This window comes from Gigantopelta aegis, chromosome 12, assembly GCF_016097555.1.
Source record: "Gigantopelta aegis isolate Gae_Host chromosome 12, Gae_host_genome, whole genome shotgun sequence".
Classification (NCBI taxonomy): Eukaryota; Metazoa; Mollusca; class Gastropoda; order Neomphalida; family Peltospiridae; genus Gigantopelta; species Gigantopelta aegis.
The window spans coordinates 1,339,833-1,352,530 of record NC_054710.1 but is presented as its reverse complement, the minus strand read 5'-3'; the positions used below and the strand labels follow the sequence as shown (position 1 = coordinate 1,352,530).

Genomic DNA, 12,698 nt, shown 5'->3' with positions numbered 1-12,698 from the left:
GTGGTTCTTACTGTTTTGTGTGACATTACCGAGGATTTCCGATATTGACCTATTTGAAGCAAGTTAATGCAAGTTAATCCAAGTTATAAACAAACACAATTACCAAGTTGTCAGTGGTTCTTACTGTTTTGTGTGACATTACCGAGGATTTCCGATATTGACCTATTTGAAGCAAGTTAATCCAAGTTATAAACAAACACAATTACCAAGTTGTCGGTGGTTCTTACTGTATTGTGTGACATTACCGAGGATTTCCGATATTGACCTATTTGAAGCAAGTTAATCCAAGTTATAAACAAACACAATTACCAAGTTGTCGGTGGTTCTTACTGTATTGTGTGACATTACCGAGGATTTCCGATATTGACCTATTTGAAGCAAGTTAATCCAAGTTATAAACAAACACAATTACCAAGTTGTCAGTGGTTCTTACTGTATTGTGTGACATTACCGAGGATTTCCGATATTGACCTATTTGAAGCAAGTTAATCCAAGTTATAAACAAACACAATTACCAAGTTGTCGGTGGTTCTTACTGTATTGTGTGACATTACCGAGGATTTCCGATATTGACCCATTTGAAGCAAGTCAATGCAAGTTAATCCAAATTATAAACAAACACAATTACCAAGTTGTCGGTGGTTCTTACTGTATTGTGTGACATTACCGAGGATTTCCGATATTGACCCATTTGAAGCAAGTTAATCCAAGTTATAAACAAACACAATTACCAAGTTGTCGGTGGTTCTTACTGTTTTGTGTGACATTACCGAGGATTTCCGATATTGACCTATTTGAAGCAAGTTAATCCAAGTTATAAACAAACACAATTACCAAGTTGTCGTGGTTCTTACTGTTTTGTGTGACATTACCGAGGATTTCCGATATTGACCCATTTGAAGCAAGTTAATCCAAGTTATAAACAAACACAATTACCAAGTTGTCGGTGGTTCTTACTGTATTGTGTGACATTACCGAGGATTTCCGATATTGACCTATTTGAAGCAAGTTAATCCAATTTATAAACAAACACAATTACCAAGTTGTCGGTGGTTCTTACTGTATTGTGTGACATTACCGAGGATTTCCGATATTGACCCAAGTATTTGAAGCAAGTTAATCCAAGTTATAAACAAACACAATTACCAAGTTGTCGGTGGTTCTTACTGTATTGTGTGACATTACCGAGGATTTCCGATATTGACCCATTTGAAGCAAGTTAATCCAAGTTATAAACAAACACAATTACCAAGTTGTCGGTGGTTCTTACTGTATTGTGTGACATTACCGAGGATTTCCGATATTGACCTATTTGAAGCAAGTTGCAATCCAAGTTATATTACCAAGTTGTCGGTGGTTCTTACTGTTTTGTGTGACATTACCGAGGATTTCCGATATTGACCTATTTGAAGCAAGTTAATGCAAGTTAATCCAAGTTATAAACAAACACAATTACCAAGTTGTCGTGGTTCTTACTGTTTTGTGTGACATTACCAAGGATTTCCGATATTGATAAGTTAATCCAAACACAATATAAACAAACACAATTACCAAGTTGTCGTGGTTCTTACTGTTTTGTGTGACATTACCGAGGATTTCCGATATTGACCTATTTGAAGCAAGTTAATCCAAGTTATAAACAAACACAATTACCAAGTTGTCGGTGGTTCTTACTGTATTGTGTGACATTACCGAGGATTTCCGATATTGACCTATTTGAAGCAAGTTAATTAATCCAAGTTATAAACAAACACAATTACCAAGTTGTCGGTGGTTCTTACTGTATTGTGTGACATTACCGAGGATTTCCGATATTGACCTATTTGAAGCAAGTTAATCCAAGTTATAAACAAACACAATTACCAAGTTGTCGGTGGTTCTTACTGTAAACAGGATTTCCGATATTGACCTATTTGAAGCAAGTTACCAAGTTGTTGTCAGTGGTTCTTACTGTATTGTGTGACATTACCGAGGATTTCCGATATTGACCTATTTGAAGCAAGTTAATCCAAGTTATAAACAAACACAATTACCAAGTTGTGTGGTTCTTACTGTATTGTGTGACATTACCGAGGATTTCCGATATTGACCTTTTGAAGCAAGTTAATCTTATAAACAAACACAATTACCAAGTTGTCGTGGTTCTTACTGTGTGTGACATTACCGAGGATTTCCGATATTGACCTATTTGAAGCAAGTTAATCCAAGTTATAAACAAACACAATTACCAAGTTGTCAGTGGTTCTTACTGTATTGTGTGACATTACCGAGGATTTCCGATATTGACCTATTTGAAGCAAGTTAATCCAAGTTATAAACAAACACAATTACCAAGTTGTCGTGGTTCTTACTGTATTGTGTGACATTACCGAGGATTTCCGATATTGACCTATTTGAAGCAAGTTAATCCAAGTTATAAAAACACAATTACAAGTTACCAAGTTGTCGGTGGTTCTTACTGTATTGTGTGACATTACCGATAATTTCCGATATTGAAGTATTTGAAGCTTAAGTTAATCATTACCGAGGATTTCCGATATTGACCTAAAGTTTTGATCAATTAATTAGCAAAACATTCCAAAATGTGTACGAACCCCGTGATCTATACTGGCACACAGCACAGGCTTCTGTTGTGGAAACCGAACCATAATTCCACATGTAAAATAGATCCTGGTCCATGAAAACCACTTGCTCCTCATCCGTATATACAGGCACTGTTCCCTCAAACAGTGCAAAGTCAACCCAGGAGCCATCGTGCCAGGCACTGTGCATCAGAGACTTTCCCTTTAGACCTGAAACATAGTACAAGTAAGAAAAATCACTGGTGTCAACTCACGTCGAATAGATCAAGCTTAAGTCTAGACCTGAAACATAGTACAAGTAAGAAAAATCACTGGCCTCAGCTCACGTCGAATAGATCATTCTTAAGTCTAGACCTGAAACATAGTACAAGTAAGAAAAATCACTGGTGTCAGCTCACGTCGAATAGATCAATCTTAAGTCTAGATCATATTACACAATGCGACATACATGTAACTGAAAGATCATGTTGTAAGCCATCCTACAATACAACTCAAATGAAATAATTTAAGATTCTAACGTATTTACATCCAAGCCGTTGATAATGATAATCTATTTTTATCCATGTCAATTAGAAATTGTTGAGGTTGTACAATTATACAGTTGCGAAGTTTGGGGATATGGAAAAAAAGATATATGCGATTCTGTTCAAATAAATTTATTCCGACACATCTTGCCAACAAAAAAAATCCACCCCATTATTTATGTTATACGGAGAATTGGGGAAAGTGCCCGTGGAATTGAATATTCAAAGAAGAATGGTTTGTTACTGGGAAACAGTCAAAATTATCTTTTCTTCTATACAGATTTATGTTGACAAATCATGTTACAAATAGAATAAATTATAATTGGCTCACTATAGTATTAAAAATATTTTAGAGCATTTAGGAATGAGCGATGTTTGGATATCACATACCTTTTTATCGTTAACTTGGCTCTCACAACAAATTAAAATTAGGCAAAATGATCAATATTTACAAATATGGAATAATAGCATATCAATGTCATCAAGAGGCAAAACCTATCAACTTTTTAAAGAAGAACTACATGTAATTTTTGAAAAATATTTAAATATAATTCCCGAAACGTTGTGGAGATTAATTATAAAATTTAGAACGTCAAATCACTATTTACCTGTCGAAACTGGAAGGTGGAATAACATATTATTTGAAGACAAATTGTGTACTTTATGTGATGAAAGTGACATTGGTGATGAATTCCATTATTTATTTGTATGTATATGTTTTCATAATTCCCGAGTAAGATTTTTACATCCCTATTATTATACTAGAACAAACACCTACAAATTCAAAGAACTAATGAGCAGTAAGAACATAAGTGTATTAAAGAAGTTGGCGAAATTTATAAATGTAATTTGCCAGGTTTTTAAACGTCCTGGTAACTGAATAACTCATGTCACAATCAAAACTGTTTCCTAGCTATATTACAATTATTATTATTATTATTATTACTGTACCATGTATTACCATTAGTACTACTACTACTACTACTACTATTATTATACTACTACGACTACCATTACTGTTACCACCATTATTATTATTATTATTATTATTATTACTACTACCACTACTACTGTTACAGTTATTATCATTTAACCCGTTTCCTGCCGTTGACGTGTATACACGTCAAGCGTCATCACAATGACGTCACTTTGCATTGTTTTCATTTTAAAATCGTTTTCTAAATTAATTGTTGACATTTTTGACAAAAACAAAGTAAGATAATGTCAATAAATAGTCTTAGAATGACATATCGAAATATTTGCTAAATTGTTGTTGTACATCTTATGTTTTTTGGAAAACAAAAATGACCCGTCAAATGGCACGTGCTATTGTTTGTTATTGTTTCTTGTTTTTTTGGTAGCGGTTTCTTTTATCTCTACAAAGTTGTCATAATATACTATTATATATGAACTACATTATGACAGTTGCACTAAAATAGAACAAGTATCACTTTTAATGCCTTAAAAAAGGTACAAACACAATCAAATAGTTGTAATCCGACGGTATAAACAGTCATCGAAAGGCGCCATTTCCCTATTTCTATTTATAAACAACAGGTCATGTGACAGCACATTTCCCGCCATACAATTTGACAGCAGTGGTACACATTGCTTGCATGTGCTGCTAACTGTTTTCATTAAAAATTACAAAGTGGTTACTTATACTACAGCAGACGATATTTTAACTAGCTATGTTTGCTTGAACAGTTACGTCGACTATATGATCGAATACGTACATGTGCTCGGTGTTCGTCGTTGTTTTGTTGTGTTGTTTTTATGCCAGTTTTTCCTTTTTCCTTTTCAACATGACATATTACATTCACATTGGTATTAATCACTACTGAGTGATATATATTTGTTCTCATTTTTTAGAAATGAATTACAAACGATAGGTTACGAATATCTGCTGAACGAGTTTGGGAAATACCTTGACCTACATTATTTTCAATAACCAATCACAAAACATTCTCGTTGCGTGTCACACATAATTATGTGGCGCCACCGGTTTTTTGTTTTATTACTGAAATAGAGTAAAGCATGTACTATACTGTACTAGTCGCTGATCCGAGGATTGTGTGTGTGTGGGGGGGGGGGGGGGGGGGAGGTGCCATGCTTGGCTTTTTATGAATAAGTTAGCATATATGAGCAGTGAATGTTTTGTAATTAGGTTTGTATGGTGGATGACAATTTAAAAAAAAATCAGGCATGCGTGCTGGAGAGCGAAGTTTATAGGGGATTTCAGTCATGATCCGCCTGAATATGTATTGAATTTTTTTTTTTTTTTAATCTGCTCAAGCACGGACCGGAAAGGGGGAGGGGGGTCGACCCATTCCCTGCACACACATCTGCAAATGTTATAAAGATAAATTAATCATCATGAGGTAAACTGTATTTGTGTTGGATCTATTGTATTTTGATAAATTTATTAGTACCAAAATCTAAAATTCGGGCGAATACGACAGACATTCGGGCAAATTGAGCTGGCCTGAAACCTTTTCATCGTGTACTATTATTTCCAACAAAACAGAACGGGATCCCGTACGTTTATGATTAGTACATCAGGCCTGTACGGTACCAATTGGTGTGGATGCGTCGGGGGTATACACACCCTCGCCGCGAGCAATCTAATTAAAATTAGCTCCACTATTACATGTGGCGGCTATCGACCGTTTTTTAGAACATCGACACGGTCCTTTTTTGGTGTTACGCAACACCCACAAAAAATCGTGCGGTAACTAAATGTGAAAATTACAGTAGGATAATGGTTTGCAATAGATTCAGAGTAAGTAATCAATTTTTTTATTTTAAAAATATGGTGATAACTAAATTTTTCAAAATAACAATTAAAAAGAAAAAAAAAAAACACGTACTTTAGCAGGGCGGACACTGTTGCGTAGGCAACGACCCGAAACATTGTTTTTGTCTCAAAAATCGTTAAATAAATTATTTAATCCAAATAAAATGTTGTATTCAGGATGTAATAATCACAAATCATAAAACGATCCTATATTGTTGATAAAAATATCAAAGAAAAATCGCAAAAACTTCAAAGTGTAGGTGACCTATATTATCGACCGTTGACCCAGATACAATACTTCGCTGGACCAACTGCCAGTGATTTCTTCTTCTTTCACTCCCTCAATAAACATGTCAGAAGAAGTTGATGTTTGTTTCTTTGGGTTTAAAACATTTTTTAGGTGAATGGACATTTTACTTTTTTTTTTACAATTGTGACCGTGTGAAGCACTATTGCAAGTATCTTGTGTCACAATAAATTACTGAAATACATAAAATCCTTTTTACTATTTCTATTATTCTAATATCAGTGTCAGGGTTTCTGCCAGAGGGTATGAAGGGTAAAATTATGTACCCTAAAATCTTGGGAATTAATGGATATGTTTTAATAATTTTTAGAACGATTATAGTAAGATAGCTGCTGCTTAAAGTTTGTACATGAAATGCAGTGTCCAATTTCAAAAGATTCCAAACCCCATAACCACCTAGTAGCGGCAGTTATGATCTGGAGTTTTCAAGTACCCTCAAATTATTGATTACTGGTGTCCTTTACTTTTGACCGTATGACCCAAAATGTGCATGCACACAGCAAATAGTTTCCAGTTTTAGATACCTTACCATGGTAACCAATAGTTTGCATTGGTTACCATGGTAACAGTTTCGATCTGGATACCATGGTAACGTATAGTTTTGAACTGGTTACCATGGTAACAGAATTAATAAGCTTCATATATCTTTTCTACAGGCATAGTACAATTATGTCACTATACATTGGTTTTTCTCAGTCCTTGAAAATTATATTTTTTTAGAAATTTGTTTTATCTGTTTTGCATTGGTTACCATGGTAACAGAATTCACAATTTTCACCCTTCTCTTGTAAACAGCTGGGAGCTTATTACTACATCATTATACAGTGATTTGTATTCAAATAAATTCATTTAAAACATTTGATATGGGAAGCGGTTCCTCTTTTTGCATTGGTTACCATGGTAACAGAATTAATAATGTTCATTTGAAAATGACAGGAAGTGAAAGGGCATATACCTTTTTTTAAATCTTGTGTCATTTGACAAAGATATATAAAGTAATAGAGATAGTATACATATTTTTAGTGTCTAGGTAATGTTGGACACAATGTCCACAAGTTACAAAAATGTGTTGATGGTAGTATGTGCATTTGACCCTATTATTCAAAAACATAATTGACTGTCTATTTAATTCTTTTTCTAAATCGAGTAGTATGGTTAATAGATCACATTATAGACTTGAATTAAAAGCAAAATATTAGTTTTAAATTAAAGTTTTCATAATTATTAATGAAAAAACGGTATATTGAAAGTTGCAGCTGTTGCCATAGTAACATAAGTAATATAACTGACTAAAATGTTAGTGTTACGTAGTTGGATATTCTTAGTATATATGTGTGTAATTTCATGCTGAAATGTCAACTGATTTTAATAATATTACCAGAAATGTATAATAGTTAATGTTGGATATTATGTTCATAATTTACAAAAAATGTGTCGATAGCCGAATTTTATGCGCATCTGACCCTATTTTTCAGAACAGTGGTTATCTACTTAATTTTGTCTTTACATCAAGCAGTATGGTTAATAAATAACAGTATAGACTTAAATTAAAAGAAAAATATTAGTTTTTAATTAAAGTTTTCATAATTATTAATGAAAATATGGTATATTGAAATTTGAAGCTGTTGCCATGGTAACATAAATAATATAACTGACAACAAAATGCTATAATTTCATAGGTGGATTTCCTTTGTATATGTGTCTGTAATTTCATGTTGAAATATCAACAGGTTTTAATAATATTACTAGAAATGTATAATAGTTAATGTTGGACATTATTTTCATAATTTACCAAAAAGCGTTGATGATAGTATGTGCATTGCACCCTATTATTCTGAAAAAAATTGGCCGTTTACTTAATTTTTTCTTTAATCCAATCACTATGCTTAATAAATCACAGCATACACTTAAATTAAAAGAAAAATAGTAGTGTTTTATTCATGTTTTCTTAATTATTAATGAAAAAATTATATACTGAAATGTGCAGCTATTGCCATGGTAACTTAAATAAAATAACCATCTACAAAATGCTATCATTACGTAGGTAGATCATTATGGTATATATGGGTATAATTTCATGTTAAAATGTCCATGGATTTTAATAAAATTACTAGAAATGTAGAACAGGTGAAAATTCTTTAAATTTAGCAAAAAGAATGCGGCAGGATAAGGGTTAATATCATATACAAGTATATGCATGTATTACCGGTATGTATTATCATATGCTATTATTTCATTCTCCTGTAAACCATCTTGTCACGTTTATACTATTTATTATGTATGTTCCTCTAACGCTGTTGTGGAATGGCCTGAGTGTAATAAAGTTCTGTTCTGTTATGTAGCATTTCCTCCCTCACTTTCATCCGATCTATCATTTAATTTTTCTTTTGGTTTTATTTTTCGTTAGGTTTCATATTTTGTTTGGTTTTATCTCTAGCTATATTTCTTATTAACTTCAGTTATTAAATAATCATGTTCCAGAATCTGAGGAACATTACTTAGTTATATTGAATGTATAAAGAATGGTCAGAGAATCTATAATGGGGTTATACTATAGTCATACAAATTGGGTAATGTCAGAAATAACGGACATCGCCAGAGATCGAAATAATCATGAAGGACCAATGAACAGTGGCACAATCTGAGGGGCAGCACTGGCTATCAAGTGACAGTCTTTTTAGAATCACTTCTGGTTTTGACTCCAAGATGCAGCCATGCCGATAATTTGTGTTCTCTGGGTTGTATCATTTGGGTGTTTTTACTTTCTGTTCTTGCTTCTATTGGAATGTAATTATATTATTCCAGACAATATCTGCAAGGCTCATGTATTAATATCTTATTGATTGAAACATAGACATGTCAGGGAGTTGATTAGACAGAAGTAGAGATAATAATTTTCCGAACAGACTTAAGGTACCGAGGGCTGGCCAAAAGTACTTGTCCGCTCACCCCAGACGAGTAAAAATTTGCTCAGATGATTAAAATTTACAATTCAGTCGTCCGCCGTGCAACCGAAATTTAAGCTTGATGCATCCATATTTACAATCTGCAAATACTAGGGTAATTAGAATAAATACTTACCTAGAAACCATTTAGTGCAGGTAGGATGGCTCATAAGATCCGAGTACATCAATCTATGCTCAAAAATCGAATGAATGGATGCCAGATATCCCCCATACTCTCTGCAAGTGTCAGCTGCTTTACTGTAATCCATTGTCCGAGGAAAAAACTCATAAAATATAGCTGGCATCGGATGAAGCACTAAGTCACTTCCAACTACAGGGTAGTTCATAGCCAATAGCTTAGGACTCTTACTCTGAGGTGGAACATCTGTAAAAGAGAGAGCATGCTATACATTTGTTATCCACATGGTTGATAACCGAGTTAATAAAAACCCTACGAAACACATCTGCAATAACAACTTTATTTTGTTTGGTCAATGGTTTAGGGGATAGTATGACTGTTTTTGGATTTTGAGACAAGACGGAGTCAAGACACAAAATCCTTTTTCTTTTTTTTACGGGGGGGTGGGGTGGATAAATCGTTATACATTGTAAACCACATAATAGAATTGCCCTGCTATAAACACAGGAAGTGCCTGCACCGTTCCATTTACATAGCTGTATGTACAAAAACAGCTGGATGATTACCCGTTATTAGCATATTCTGTTTATTGTAATAGCCTTGCTCTAAACATAGGAAGTGACTCCACCGTTCCATTTACATAGCTGTATGTACAAAAACAGCTGGATGATTACCTGTTATTAGCATATTCTGTTTATTGTAATAGCCCTGCTATAAGTGCCTGCACCGTTCCGTTTACATAGCTGTAAGTACAAAAACAGCTGGATAATTACCTGTTATTAGAATATTCTGTTTATTGTAATAGCCCTGCTATAAACACAGGAAGTGCCTGCATCGTTCCGTTTACATAGCTGTATGTACAAAAACAGCCGGATAATTACTTCTTATTAGCATATTCTGTTTATCGTAATAGCCCTGCTATAAACACAGGAAGTGCCTGCACCGTTCCGTTTACATAGCTGTATGTACAAAAACAGCTGGATGATTACCTCTCATTAGCATATTCTGTTTATTGTAATAGCAAAAACACTGAATTCCACTGATTGCAAGTACAAGTGCACCTTGTACTGTAACCAAATCACCGTAATGAATATATGCATATAACAAATTGAATATCAGGTATATATACCTGATATTCAATTTGTTTCAATATATGCCTATATCTCTGATATTCAGTTTGTTTCAATATATGCCTACATGTATACCTCTGATATTCAATTTGTTTTCATATATGCCTATACCTCTGATATTCAATTTGTTAATATATGCCTATACCTCTGATATTCAATTTGTTTTAATATATGCCTATACCTCTGATATTCAATTTGTTTTAATATATGCCTATACCTGATATTCAATTTGTTTCAATACATGCCTATACCTCTGATATTCAATTTGTTTCAATATATGCCTACATGTATACCTCTGATATTCAATTTGTTTCAATATATGCCTATACCTGATATTCAATTTGTTTCAATACATGCCCATACCTCTGATATTCAATTTGTTTTCATATATGCCTAAACCTGATATTCAATTTGTTTCAATATATGCCTATACCTCTGAATATCAATTTATTTCAATATATGCCTATACCTCTGATATTCAATTTATTTCAATATATGCCTATACCTCTGATATTCAATTTGTTTCAATATATGCCTATACCTCTGATATTCAATTTGTTTTAATATATGCCTATACCTGATATTCAATTTGTTTTAATATATGCCTATACCTCTGATATTCAATTTGTTAATATATGCCTATACCTCTGATATTCAATTTGTTTTAATATATGCCTATTCCTCTGATATTCAATTTGTTTCAATATATGCCTATACTTCTGATATTCAATTTGTTTCAATACATGCCTATACTTCTGATATTCAATTTGTTTCAATACATGCCTATACCTGATATTCAATTTGTCTCAATATATGCCTATACCTCTGATATTCAATTTGTTTCAATACATGCCTATACCTCTGATATTCAATTTGTTTTAATAAATGCCTATACCTGATATTCAATTTGTTTTAATATATGCCTATATCTGATATTCAATTTGTTTCAATGTATGCCTATACCTCTGATATTCAATTTGTTTCAATGCATGCCTATACCTCTGATATTCAATTTGTTTTAATATATGCCTATACCTCTGATATTCAATTTGTTTCAATATATGCCTATACCTCTGATATTCAATTTGTGTTAATATATGCCTATACCTCTGGTATTCAATTTGTGTTAATCGTTTCTAATACGAAAGCCTTACTGTGTACTATCTTTTTTTCAGGTCAAAATAAAGAAATGATGAAGGCTACAGATACTATTCACTTATCCCCATCATCAAAGATCCAACCACTGTTTATTGTTGTTTTTAATTGGTCTTTTCATTGACTAGCCTTGACATGAGATTACGTTATGACGTGTCTATCCATGTAGTTGCCGTTTGGCACTCAGGCACTTCGGTCATTGCTGTACTATGTAGTCTCGTGTCTATCCATGCAGTTGCCGTTTGGCACTCAGACACTTCAGTCACTGCTGTGTTATGTAGTCTCGTGTCTATCCATGCAGTTGCCGTTTGGCACTCAGACACTTCAGTCATTGCTGTGTTATGTAGTCTCGTGTCTATCCATGCAGTTGCCGTTTGGCACTCAGACACTTCGGTCATTGCTGTACTATGTAGTCTCGTGTCTATCCATGCAGTTGCCGTTTGGCACTCCAGCACTTCGGTCATTGCTGTACTATGGAGTCTCGTGTCTATCCATGCAGTTGCCGTTTGGCACTCAGGCACTTCGGTCATTGCTGTACTATGTAGTCTCGTGTCTATCCATGCAGTTGCCGTTTGGCACTCAGGCACTTCGGTCATTGCTGTACTATGTAGTCTCGTGTCTATCCATGCAGTTGCCGTTTGGCACTCCAGCACTTCGGTCATTGCTGTACTATGTAGTCTCGTGTCTATCCATGCAGTTGCCGTTTGGCACTCAGACACTTCAGTCATTGCTGTGTTATGTAGTCTCATGTCTATCCATGCAGTTGCTGTTTGGCACTCCGGCACTTCGGTCATTGCTGTACTATGTAGTCTCATGTCTATCCATGCAATTGCCGTTTGGCACTCAGGCACTTCGGTCATTGCTGTACTATGTAGTCTCGTGTCTATCCATGCAGTTGCTGTTTGGCACTCCAGCACTTCGGTCATTGCTGTACTATGTAGTCTCGTGTCTATCCATGCAGTTGCCGTTTGGCACTCAGACACTTCAGTCATTGCTGTGTTATGTAGTCTCATGTCTATCCATGCAGTTGCCGTTTGGCACTCCGGCACTTCGGTCATTGCTGTACTATGTAGTCTCGTGTCTATCCATGCAGTTGCCGTTTGGCACTCAGACACTTCA

The 12,698-nt window shown here is 34.3% G+C and overlaps 1 protein-coding gene across 1 annotated transcript in view; it reads right to left on the bottom strand.

Annotated features, from left to right (window-relative positions):
• The window catches only part of LOC121386547, a 118,520-nt gene that overhangs the window by 42,419 nt on the left and 63,403 nt on the right, over positions 1–12,698 (bottom strand). Inside the window, exons 8-9 of the mRNA XM_041517485.1 lie at positions 9,292–9,540; positions 2,595–2,792 (exon numbers count right to left, since the gene is read on the bottom strand). Of these exons, the coding sequence (XP_041373419.1) occupies positions 2,595–2,792; positions 9,292–9,540 (447 nt within the window). The remainder of the gene's footprint in view (positions 1–2,594; positions 2,793–9,291; positions 9,541–12,698) is intronic.